The 14,028-nt window shown below is 37.1% G+C and overlaps 1 protein-coding gene across 4 annotated transcripts in view; it reads right to left on the bottom strand.

The window, feature by feature from the left end:
- LOC311170438 (schwannomin-interacting protein 1) overlaps positions 1 to 14,028 on the bottom strand; it is a gene marked incomplete at both ends in the record, with an annotated part of 491,191 nt that overhangs the window by 458,625 nt on the left and 18,538 nt on the right. For 3 of the 4 annotated variants that reach the window (XM_084232812.1, XM_084232817.1, XM_084232824.1), the window contains one exon: positions 4,744 to 4,803. The exons of the other annotated variant lie outside the window; for it this stretch is intronic. In XM_084232812.1, the coding sequence (XP_084088938.1) occupies positions 4,744 to 4,803 (60 nt within the window). Of the gene's footprint in view, positions 1 to 4,743; positions 4,804 to 14,028 lie in introns of those variants that run through there. 4 annotated transcript variants of the gene reach the window in all.

Raw genomic sequence — 14,028 nt, 5'->3', positions numbered from 1 at the left:
TTCACCTTTAGTAGAAAGCCCATACCATGAAAGCACAGCTCCAAAGTGTAAAAAATGGCACTAACTTCAAAGTAAAAAATTTCTCCATAAAACTCCACTCATGGGCCTCCAGTGGCACAGCGGTTGAGCGCTGGGTTGCGAAGCTGCCCGCAGCCTCTGCAGTGCCGGTTCGATCCCGGCCGCCTGGCGAGGGTCCCACATGGCGCGCAGACCTCTCCTGCCACCCGCTGCTCCCCTTAGCAATGTACTTGGTCAGTCTGCCTGTTCTGTTCTCCACTCTGGCTCTGGTGAATTCTCTCACCCTCCCGTGCTTCTGACTGTACTCAGTGCTTGTATAAATAAATAAATAAATCTTTTTTTTAAAAAAAAAAAAACAACTCCACTCATCACTCAGCACTGGGGCTCCTTCATAATCATATATCCTGAGAGAAATTCCCTTCCCTTCATAGCAGTTAGGAAACCTGATATCTAGCTCCACTTTTGTAGCTGACCAACCTCCTGACTTTAGGCAAGTTGTTTTTCCTCACTCAGCTGAAATTTCCTCAACTTCAAAATGAGAGGCAAGAAAAAGATTATCTTAAGATGATTAAAAAAGTGACATATGTTCACTACAACACTGTTTTCAATAGCCAAGTTATGGAAACTACCTACATGCTCCAAAACTGATGAGTAGATCAGGAATATGCAGTCTTATACAAAATGGAATACTGTTCAGCTATTAAACAAGGCAAACCATTTGTAACAACATGGATGGAGCTGGAGGAGATTATGTTAAGAGAAATAAACCAGCAGGAGAAAGACAAATGTTGGATGGAATCATGTATATGTGAACTATAGAGAACAAAACAAAGTGGTCAGGTAAAGCCAAATTAATAACAAACTCTGGAAATCTAATGGTAGAACTGAGGCCACCAGAGGAGGGCTGTGGGAGGGTGAGAGCAAAGTGGGGAGAAAGTACAATGACTACGGTGGAAGATAGCGACAGTGGGTGCTTTGGTGGTGGGTGCAGTGTGGGAAAAACACCTGAAAGGGGAGGTCCTTTACCTCTAAAACACAAACATTGAAAAGCAATGTTACATCCATATAAAAAAAGGTGATGTAACAGGAACCTATTACATAAGCACTGAAGACTGACCTCCAGCCTAGCTCTGATCCATTACTTAACAGTATTCTGGTAAGGCTATTTAACCAATCAAAAATGTACCCATTTGTAGTATTATATCATCTATAGTTCTTTATGTTCTCTGCTGAGATAGCAGGAAAAAACGTTCAGTATAATATTAAAGTCCAGATACATTGCTGTATTTATACTCCTAGTAACCTCCAAATTAAATATGGGTGAATTTGTATGTCTTGCTCTAGGCATTGAAACTTGACATTCTTTTCAAAATGCCACAAGTCATTAGGCAGAAACCTGTCTTTGATCAGTTCTGAAAATATACAGACATTTAATAGTCATGAGACATCAACAGAATACTCCCTATACCAGCACCATGATCTGCCCAGTACAGTCCATCATTTCCCATGCACCCAAAACAAAAGCCCAGACAGATGCTTCCTTCCTATCATTGTGGTGCATGGGGTCGGAGGTCAAGCACTGAAAGCACAAGCTGGTGGGGCCACTACAGAATGCTGAATGCAGCATGGGCTTCCATCAAGCTCATGAAGCCAGGCACCAGTATCAACTGCAGAAGTACGTATAGATGGTGACAGAGATTTGATTAAGAAGACATTACTCAACAATGGAAATGGCTTGAACTCATACCACAGACTAGACGCCAGTTTGCTCTTGTGTTTTACATGCTTTCACTTGAGTTTACTTATGGGAAGGAATCAGAGTTATTTAGAGGAACAAGGATTTGAAAGACTAGTTAAAATGAAAAATGCATGGTATCTTAACTCCTTTCTCTTTAGAGGTGTACTTCTGGATTTTCAGCTATATGGATATCTTCCTTGGAAGGTCTGTAAACTCTTTCAGTTCTCTGAAACAGATCAAGTTACATCACCTAGTTGTTATTAATTTTTCTAGTTATTAGCAATGTAAATATCAAATCAGTGAATTCATATCTACACAGGGTCAACATCTACTATGATGCAGGAATGAATCTTGTGAGTACAATTTGGAGAGGGAAGGAAGAACTTACAGTAAAATAAGATAACCGAGAACAAAAAAATCACTCTATGCAGATGCGTCAACCTAGAGCAACTTTCTGGGAAACTGAAGAACTTCCCACCTAATATTATCTGAATCCTATCTATGATGTTGGAAACAAGCTTGGAACTCACTTGGACACAATTATCCCACAAAGTTCCATTACTCTCTACAAAGTTACCCTTTGGGAACTTTCTACGACACATCCCACATTCAGGCTCTCCCCTATTGAACTTGCACTGCTGGGACTGTGGCTAGAAGAGTGCTTCTGGTAGGAAGCTATGATGGAGACTGATGTGAAAATGAGTCTGTGAATACCCTGATATAAGATCTAACTTTTAAAGGAATGCATCTCTCAGTGCCAAAAAAAAGGTTGCAATCAGCAGTAAGAACCACACCTGTCAATCATCTCCCTCTATATTCGGCTAGCCTGCAAGGGCATCCTAATTAGGCTAGCTTTCATTAAGTAAATATGCCTCTCAATTCTTTGTAGCCAAAGGTTACAAAGCCTTTGCAAGAGTGGGTGGACCACAGAAAAGATGCTTGAGCATATTTTTACATTGGCAAAAAAAGCAAAAATGTCACTCAACTAAATTTAAAATTGTTCACACACATCTGCTACCACAGAATGTTATAAAAAAAAAAGGAAGAAAGAGAAATATGAATAGCTCACAGTCTAAATAGCTTTGGATATTTTTCTATTGTTCAGGTGAATTTTGCTGTTTCAACAATGATTGAAAGGCTATCAAAGCAGAAGCCAAAATATGTTTGGGGTTTGTCATATAGCAACAATTTTTGGTTAAATAATTACACAGACAACCACATTTCAACTACAAAATGTACATGCTAGATAACTATTGTAATAAATACATCACTGAAATGTGTACAGAAAGCAACAAATATAAAATGTTATACTACTGACAATGTCATAAATGACTCACATCCTTGAGAGATATAGAGAGAGACAAAGAAGGCTAGTGAACAAGTTTTGAATCAAGTGCTTTCCCTCCATTTCAGAATATAAAACAGATGCATCTTATGACATGAGCCTCAAATCCTGTGAATTAGAATGTTACAATCTAGTCAACCAGAATGATTTTCCCTAGTCCACCACCAGCAGGAAATGAATGCAGTTTATCATAAAGGGAGAATCAAAGTTTTAAAATACAGGAGTGTACTCAACAGCGTGTTTAAAGGCACTATGTGCTCATCTGTAAAAATCAAGCAGAATTATAAAATCTAGGGGAGTGACATTAAAAGAACTAGAATTAAAAAACCTACTGTCTACTCTTTTCAATAAATGAGTTCTTTTAAATATTGATGCCACTTAAAGAAATCATCAGTGAATCTATCAAGCAGCATTGGCAAAAATGTATAACAAGATCTCCTTCATATAAAATTATCACATCCTCCAAAATTTCATACTCTATACTTTGTCAAAACTTAAGGGCCAATTATGCAAAAATCAAATGCCAAATTACTGAAGACTTCCGACAGCATAGCCAATTCATTCAGAAATCAACTACAAGAGAAAGAATTCATCATATTTTAATTAGGGAGTAGCTAAGTAGTAACACTACTGTTTTCTACATATGAGGGAACTATTATGAGAAATAAATTTCATACTAAAAACTAGTTTTATTAGACTGTAAAATGAATGATATGGCATAAATATTCCAAACTACATTTAATTGACCTGAGAAAAGACAATTATTTGTTAAATTACTTTTTTATGATACTATATTCTGAGATAAATTTGAATAGTCAATCAAAACACCTATTGGGGTCATTCTTGGTAGTAATTCAAAGTATCATTTCTTCTTTGTGTCATATCATAATATTATAGAACTACAACTTTAACAGTTTTGATGAGGGTGTTAAAAGGTGCTTTTCAATAAAACAACTTTTAAATTTCTGGCTTGAACAGTTAGACTATTTTAAAACTGATTAAATGTTTCCAGTGATGCCAAAAAGGTGTCTCTTTAGTGACCCTTATCTAATTATACTATAGAAGGATTTGTTCTTTCCGTTTACATAGGTTTTTACTACATACCTTTTACATTAGTGAATGTCAAATTATAAGCCCCCTATATTCTCCATGTGCCCCAAATTAAGAATACGTAAATGTATGCTCTTTTTATAAATGAAATTATGATCTGCAATTAGAAAGTTTAAAACAATTCTCCCAAACAAATATATATCAGAAACTACTTTCCCAAGAGACCCTTTATAAAGGGCAACACCCTACACATTGGAAGCTACTTAAATATTTATAAAAGTGCAATTTCCAAAGCAACTGTTTTGTCCAACTGTAGTACAATTTATAGTGAGTGAAAACAAAAACTCAAATTCTCAAAATTCAAACGACTAACATTTGCATAACAACTGATGCAGTAAGAAAGTATTTTTTCAAATTAACATATTAACACTTTCTAATATCAATTTAAAATGGTTAATATGAATTTGAAATGAAGGTAACCACTTTTCACAGCTTAAATTTAATGTGACTTGATTAGACGTTTGAGTTTTCTCTCACCATATATAAAAATATGATACATCTAACACAGATGACAGGCATTTGAAAAACTTACACTGTCAGACTGCTTGCCCTGGTCCCATGTAGGTGCATGCTGTTGCCCGGGCCTCTCCATGGTGCTGAAAAGTTACTCTTGCCCATTTGAAAGGAAAGAGTTATTTATTCGAATCAGCCTCGAATGAAATCCATAAAGCATTGCCTATGTTAGCAAGCAAAGTTATATGCTGGATTTCTGTAAGACATACTACAAAGGATATGTTTTGCCCTTCAGTTACCAACCACAATGCTTGGGCAGCTCAAAGATGACTTTGGAGCAAAAATCTTCAAGTATTGACAAAAATAAAAGGAGAGTTCTTTGGGAGATGAAGTTTGCTGATTCTCATCAGTGTTCTTCAAATCAAAAGGGAAAAAATCACAAACAGAATATAAGGCTGTGCAGAGATTCCAGCAAAGTTCTTGATCTTAAGGCAGAAAATGATCTCCCATTAGTCCAAAGCAGTGAATTCACTTATCCTATCACTGCATCTACTTCTTGATAAAGAATAGAATGAAATAAAGCACAGAATTCTACAAGACACTGCACATACCATGTGAACAGGTCTGCCTCCCTTCAGCCCCAGCCTTTGTGTGCTGAAGATTATCACAGCAGAATCAGGCTCTTGTGGCTTTCAGATTATCTCTTTCCGAGGCTGAAACGTATAAAGAGCCACATGACATCCAATGATGTCATCGCTAAAGCAGGTCACAGTTACTGCTATGTGTAGATAAAGTCCTTCCAGTGAAGTGTTTATTTACAACTGTGATTTTCTTGAAAATCTACTTGCATTAAACAGCATGGTCTTCTATCAATATACTTAACCCTATCAATACAGCACCATGAGAAGAAAATCAATTTGCTGCTCAGAAATGAGCAGGGTCTCTTTAAGTTAGGATCAGCTTTGGGTTGCTTTAGGAAATAACGACTATGATGAGCTCATGGTAAATGCAGAGTTGGTGTGGCAATAAGAGGAGCTATCAAGACATATCATCTACTTCTAAAACATCTTTCAGGGCCTCCCTCTTGGCCTAGGGGTTAAGTCTCAGCGCTATCACCCCTACAGCCTGAGATCGATTCCCGGCCAGGTAGCTAACCCACATATGGCATAGCAGACCTCTCCTGTCTCACCCGCTGCTCCCCTTAGCAGTGTATTTCAGTCAATCTGCCTGTTCTGCTCCCCATTATCTAAGGTGAATCCTCTTAGCCCCTTGTACCTCTGGCCTACACCCCAGTTCTTCAATGCATAAATAAATCTTTAAAAATAAATAAAACATCTGTCAGAAATCTTAATAAAAATCCATTAAAAAATTAATCCATAAAAATTGGAAAATAAAAATTAAGGCAGATATATTCAATACCTAACAATACTTTATTTAATGGAAAATCATTTTATAGACAAAAAAAATCCCCAACATTAACTCTGAAAGGATTTGAGTATGTTTTCAAATGTTGGTAGGAAATTTTCTTTAACCCTTTATTTTCATGTTTTTCAGGTCTGAAAAAAACCACAATGAAAAATTTTGCTACATTATAACTGACATGTACATGTAACTGATCATAATATACACTGATATTAAAGAACGTGCAATAATTAGAAATGCCCCATTCCCTTTCTGTGTAATGTGTATTTTTCTCTTTCTCATCTATGTAGTCAGACAGCATAATTTAGGATTTTCAGTCATAGTTGGCATTCCTGTCAGCTAACTGCTAAAACAACCAATCCCCTTCCACGTCAAATAGATGATTCTCATAGTCACAGTGAAAACTAACTTGAGGCTTATCTAATCATTGTTTATTGACTGTATCTCCTTTTAATAAACCATAATGATCAAATAATAGAAACCTTCTCTGAAAGAATAGTATTCTATCATTTTTGAGAAGGAACCGTGAATCTGAGGAAGAGAAAACAGAATTTTCTACATGACCAGTGTCACGAGAAAGCGCTACTCAAACAATAGTGATTGTTTAGCTATCAGACTAGGAAAAATTTGGTTCAGCACCTGTTAAATGTATATTCATACAAATGCTAAAATATCAAAATAAAAATTGGAAATATATTATTATCCAAGCTTTGTGGCAATATGTTTACTAAATTTTTTTTTGCAAATTTCATAACTATGTTTTGTGTACTTTATAATGAAGAGTCCCTGGGAATTTAAAAAAAATCATGGAATCCTAGGCCTGTTCTCAGATATTGTCATACATAAGATCTTCTGTGGTTCTGAAAGATCCCAAAGTAATTCTTACTTGGACCACACTATAGTAATTAGTATAATGTATGCAATCACATAAAATTCAAAGTGAGTAAAACATATTTATGATATTTATCATGATAAACAACCAAACTGTTAAATTGTTACTACATGAAATGCCCCATGTTGGTGGCTTTCTTCTTCCCCTCTTCCCCAGGGAAGCATCTTCCTAATTAAGCCCTGTCTTTGATCTCCATCCTTTTATCCTCTCCATGTAGGTGGAAGGCAAAGGAACAGGGCAACCCAGGCTCTTTGTCCCTCCAAGTTTCCATAGGACCCACTCCCAGCACAATATCATTGTGTCTTGTGTTATAGGTGAGGGTGGCAACTTTTGCCACTTTCTATGGTTGGTAAGTTTTCCTAAATCCAAATTTAGTAGTGGGAAGCCCAATGGAGTCACAATTCAGAGTTATATCCTCAGAGCCAGCTCGGTAGGAAATGAAGCTGAGATTTTGCCATTCTTCTGCTTAAACTTCTTGTCTCTCAAATTAAGTTTCTAAATCAAGAAGGTAATGGAGTTACTTACTGATTTCCTAAAACCCCATCTTCCACTGACTATATTTGATCTTTTCATTTAAACCCTACTGGCCAGTAAATGTAACAGATTTTATACGAGAATTCACTTAATAGGCTCTACAAGAGGCCTATAAAAGCAGTGTGATGTATAAGTTTCATTGGAAGTTTTCAAAATGTATTGTTCAACTCAAATTTAGTATTGGATACTTACAGAAAAATCCCAGCTCTTAAAATTTTTCTTCTACAACTATGAGCTCGGGAATAATATTTCCCAATGTGTCCCGTGGACCAATAATTCTATAAAATGTGACTCATTGGGTTTCATGGTCAAAGAAACTTGGAAAATATAAAAACACTAGTCCTTCCTACAGATTTAAAATATGGATTAACTCAGATGGCTCCAAGAAGTTCTGAAGTAAATAAATTGGTGTATTTTACCCTTTCTCTGGTTAGCATCCATTAATACCTTGTAAGGCTACTATTTCAGGTACCACATACTAGGAAATTCTAATCTTAAAGGTGTGTTAACTGTAAGACTTTTGTTAACATTAACACTGAAACTTTCTACACAATTTATCAATGACTGTTATTGAGTGGCACCTATAAGTTACCGTACATCTGTTGCAATAACTGCCTGTCATGACTGGGTAATTATGCCCACAAGAACAGAGGTATATATTTTGTTGATCAGTAATTATATCTCCAGCAGACATTAGGCACTAAGATATTTGTAAACTGAGTGGATGAATGATATAGACCTAATTCAGGGATACAAATAACTCCCCTCTCCCAAAAACATCTCCCACTCCCAAAAAAATAAAAATCCAGAAGAGCTTTCCAGGGAAAAAAAGATGGATGAGGTACAATAGTAGACCTCACTCAGTTTCATCACATTCACTTCTCCTTGGGTCTTACACCATCTTTCATACTTATCCAACCAGTGAAAAGCTGGTTTGTAACAGTGAAACTGGATTTTGTAGCAGAATGTGTACTCTGGCTCTAAATGAGGATTGCAACCAACTTTGTCTCACCTTAGCTGTAAAATAAAGTCAAGATCTATGTAAAGATAAATGCCAAGACTGAACATTTCAGGTTAGCTGCAAAAGAATACAAGCCCTTTCTCAACTATTATCATAAGTGAGGTGCTTAGGCTTAGGTTTTTGCATCTACAATCATAGGTCAACAGCTTTGAAACTGCTAAGGATTCAGTATATAAATTATATACTATATTTTTTCATATCATTCTGAACTCAGAAAATGCTTAATGTTAGAAGTTCTTAAAAAAATCTTTGTCCAAACAGAAACAGCATATGCATTTTTAAACCTATCTAGAAAAAGTCTCAAATCATTCATTTAAAAGGATAATTTGAATAAGTGAATCTATATTATCAACCACTATTCATAAACATAAAAGGGAGAGTGTGTTTGTGGTGTAAAGATAACATTTTTATATAAAAACACACTTATTTAAATAGACATACATGGTGGTATGTTATATAATTTCAAAACTTTGGAAAAGAAAATGCTTGTTTTAGTATTAAGACTCAGGCTTGATAAAAGAAATGTATCAGTTTCCATATAAATAAAATCTCATTACTATATTCTCTGAATCAAAACTGGGGACAAACAGACTCATAGAATTGGTGCTACATGGGGGCCTGAGGGCTAGACAGAAGATTGAGTTTGGGTGCTGAAACATAAAACCCATGGTACTGGAATTTATAACAGCAGTTGGCATAATGCTGTAACTTTTCTCTGATCTGGAAAATCTAGGTTATCAAATTATTAAGTAGAACAGAGCTAACATTCTCTATTATTTCACAGCTTTCAAGATTGTACTGGAAGACCTCAGTAAATCCTCTTTCAGAGCTTGAGTTTCCCCGCCAAAAACAAAACAAAAAAAAACAACAAAAAAAAACTAAGTGTGACTTTGAAACAAAACTTTCTTACTTTAGTCACCAGATTCTCCCTGATGTATTTAAAGTCTGGAGATTATAAACCTTGAAAAAGGCAATCAAGTTTGAGGCTAAGGAAGCAGCTGAGTCAGTGCACATGCCGTGTGTGACTGGCAGGAGCATCACTGGCATTTGGTCTTGTTCTGGGGAAGGTGTGGTAAGTCACCTGGTCACTCACTGTTGACCACCCAGCTGCTCTTCCTAAAAGCCAGGACCATGCAAGCAGCCACACACCAAGACCTGGAGGGGCTTCCCTCCGGGACCACAGAAGTAACAGGGCCTTTAGGTGGCGCAATCTCTTGAATGGGGTCAGTACTGTCATTCACCCTCACGAATTGCAGTGCAGCACAACCTCAGGGCTGGGGTGCGCTGATGCAGGACCATGCTATCTGCTCTGACCTCCCTGAGAGGGGAGGCCACTAGTCCCTTCCTCCCCAATGTGCTCCCCAAGTCTATTTCTTTTTCCTCAGGTCTGGAAAGGAGGAAAATGATCCAGACTTGTTTTTCTCTCTCTAAACAGTCCTATGCATTTAGAGGCAAAATGACTTACACCTGGATTTATCCTTCAAATTAGTCTTCAATCAGAGCAATACTAAAATAAATGCTTCCTTTTTCACTTTAGTAATGTACAGCTCTAATTTTAGAATACACGCCTACATGGATATACAGCCATACATCTAGATAGATGATATATACATACATAGAGTGACAGGACATACATGACACAATTGATTCTAATGTGTTCTTTCAGCAGATGAAAAGCAGACCTTGGGCTCCTAAGGAATCAAGGTAAAAGTTCCATCCCTCCTCTTCACAACTTATTCCCACAAGTGTTTTGGGTACATGAGTGTTTTTCATATTAGATTCTGAGTTGATTGACATTTATCCCAAGTCTTTAGGGCCCAGCCTCTGGGCAGTGTTTTACATGCTATATCACTGAATCTTCACAGCTAGCCAAGTCTATCTCTGAGGAGGGTGCTATTTCCAGTCTGCAGGTGAAAAGATATGTTCTAGACTCACAGAAATGGTGGCAGAACTGCTAATGTAAGCAGACCTTCTGACCAAATCTGGCCTCATCCCATGAGCCACACTGCCACGAGAGGAGAGGCCACAGTGACAGGGAACCCTGGGGAAAACAGGCTTGGTAGAAGGGCGGTGCAGGTCAGGGAAACAGTCTGAGTCAGAAGGAGTAGTAGTGTCTCCCAATATCAATGTCGCTAATGATTTGTGAAAAGCATACCAATCCAGTCATTTAGAAGATACCATTCTACAGTTTCTTTGTGTGATATCTTATTAGACAAATTATAGATTTCTCAGATCTGGGAACTAAAGGAGTATTAAATCATATGAAACTGATTAATAAAAATACACAAAATACTTTCACTGTAGTCCTTCGTGTGATAACTATTATTTTTATGGTAAAAACTAGGTTAAGCTTTTTTCTCACATTGATATCCACAAGCTCCACGTCCCAGTCACAATTTCTATTCAAATTGTTAATTCCAAACAAAAATTTTCTGTTACCACATAGTTCATTGCAGTATAAAGGCACTTGATACACAAATTGCTAATAACAACATTATCCTCCATCCTGTAGCTCTTTAATTTGGCATCAAGCAGCTAAAGTTGAGGTCTTAATCAAAGAGCATTGAATGAGGCAATTTATAAAATCAAATGAGAATTATTTTCAATTATTTCATTCACTGTTTATACCTTCTAAATTATAAAATAGCCCAGAAATACATTAACTGGTTGTCTCATCGGCTGCTTGACCATGTCTAATGCAGATTCTTTAAGTGTACGATATCACAGAATAGTGAAGCATGCAGTCTCCAGCCCAACTGCAACCAGGCAACATAGTTATTTCTTCTTCATCATATGTAAATTGGAAATAATAGTATCTCCTCCATGGACGTGCTGAGATGATCCATGGAAAGCATGTCTGGTTGAGTCTGGTACATAATAAACCTCAACTTTTTTTAAATGATGGCTTTGAGAGCTCATACTGAAATCACTATACTGAGCCAAAACAATCAGAGTAGAAGCATGTAAAATCTTCATTGTCAGCTCAGCACAGTGCCACACCCAAACCAGGGGCCTGGCTTCCCAGGAAGCACATGCCCCAGCAAACAGCTAGGATCAGCAGTCGGCTGCAGTTAGTGTAGGCAGTGGGGGACATGGAGCAGCTCGAGGCCCAGACATTACCCAGGGTCAGAGAGCCCTCCTGTTGATATTGTATTAGTAATAAGGGGAAGGCAGGCACTGGGGACAAAACAGGTAATTGAAGATTCAAGAAGACATCATTTTCTGGCAGTGAGAGTGGTAAGCGAAGCCCAGAGAAAAAGGGCTGAAGTGCAACACACTGGCAGGGATCTAGCAGGAGTCAAGGCTCAAAACATCCTCCATGGCCATCACTCTTTGACAGCATTTGACTTGCAGAAAAGGCTGTAGACCTTCATATTCAAAATGGACTGTTTGTGGGTATTCATTATGGTAAGTTTAGCCAAAGCAGATCGGGGGTCACCCTTATTTCCACCATAAACTAAAGGTCTACTTATCAGCTGGTGTAAGACCACATCTCCTATCTGGGACTCTCTGAGAGTGTGAATCCCTTGGGTCTGGCAGACAGGTCAGGATGCAGAAGAGTCACTTTCCTCTCATGTATTCGTGATCACTGACAGATTAAGACTGAGTTTTCTGAAGGAGACCCTAACAGAGCAATGCTCACGCCAGAGAGTGCAACCTTGGCTCATCATAACAGCTCCGAACACTACTTAAAGTTTTTTAAATTACAATTTGAATATTCTATCTGCCTGACAAACAAGAGACTTGGAAGGTCTCAACATCTTATATTTTCATATTTTATTTTGTACCTTCAGTATCACAACACTGCCATCAACAATTCCAAAGTCGTTACTATAATCAATAACTTTTTTATAATTTTGGGCAGAGTCTACTTGCTTTCTGAAGCTAATTCCAATAATGATTTTTGAAAACTGGCTTTGATTCTCACTGTGTATACATAGTCAGGGATACCACACTTCTCCACACAGAGACAGTCTTGTCCTGGGAGCACAGAAACAACTTCTGATAATGTAAAGTTTCACTGGGTCTCAGCAACATAATATACTATTTGGGGGTGCTGATGACACAAAGTATCTTGGGAGACTGTTGCCAGAATGTGTGTCTGGGGGCTTAACTGAAACAATGCATCCTGGGGTGTGGCAGGATGTCACTCCCAATTCCTTTTGACACAATGAAACCAAAGTACGAGGGATATTTGAGGAAGGAAATCTCCTCTACTAAGAAATACTGGGGACCTCGAGGTTAGGCTAAATTAGGCAAGACAGAACTGATAACTAAGCTGTATAGATATAAGTAAATATGAAGATGGATGCCCAAGAAGAACAGGTATTTATGCACAAAATACTTGAGATACTAGCATCGAGGTGACATAATGAACAAATATAAAGCAAAGATATATTCTTCCAAAATTTGCAATAAAATCCAAAGGTTGACCATCCTAAAGTCAACACTAAACCATTAGATTCTGAGAGATTCAGAGACAGGTGATATTGTCCAAAATTGGACAGTAAATCCAAACCTTTGCTGCCTGGACAGAGTGATACTTGATAGAAGGAGTGATATTTGAAATTTAGCTTCCATGGTACAAATCCAATCTTTAGTGTCATTTAATCTGCACCTTCTGCTGGCATTCACAGCCAACACATCCTAAACTCAATTTTCACATTAATTTTCACTCACAAATCCTGAGTCAAACACAAAAACTCACAAAATTCAGACATGGTTCATGAGCGCCCTCTAGTGACAGTAAGCCAAGTAAGATCATTCTTTACTATCCATTTGCTCTCGGCAAAATTGTCTTTATTTTTTTATTTTATTTTATTTTTTGCTTTATAAATACTTTATTATGGAAATAATATCCAAGATACATCACTACATTGATCTAAGATATTCTTCTATCTCTAAATACTTTTATCAGTACCACTAAATATTCTGTTAAACCTAATATATACAAAATACTTGCAGAGTAAGGAAACAAGTTTCAGAAGTAAGAATGTTCAAATCTGCTGAGTGACCAATAGAATCTGCAAGCAAGTTACCTTCAGATTGTCAAAATTTAAAAATACTAAAATTTCATTGATTCATAACATTGTTTAGTTTTCTGAAGTGTACAAAACACAGATTCACTAAGTATTCTTTTTCTGCTATTAGCTAAAAACAGATCTTGTGACACTTTTAGTTGTTGAGCTATAAACACAATTTGTGTTCTCTAAGTCCATAACTAGGTGCACTTGTTTATTAAGGAATATGCAACACAATCAACTTAAAACACTTCAAAGCAACCCTTGCGTCATCCAAAGGTGGACGCATTATTTCGGCAACTGAAAATCCTTTCACAACTGAGGAAACAGCATTACAAAGTAGTCAAGGAAGATATTTTTGAAAATGATACACATAGTGGCTTCATTCTCTCCCTCACTTAGTATCCCAAGGGCTATGGTAAACGACAATAATGGTTAAATGATGATCATAAAACCCTGCATTTCAATAGCCTG

This window comes from Talpa europaea, assembly GCF_964194135.1.
Source record: "Talpa europaea genome assembly, chromosome: 4".
In the NCBI taxonomy this organism is placed as follows: domain Eukaryota; kingdom Metazoa; phylum Chordata; class Mammalia; order Eulipotyphla; family Talpidae; genus Talpa; species Talpa europaea.
Note: the sequence above shows the minus strand (reverse complement) of the source record. Positions and strands in the feature narration are given on the sequence as shown.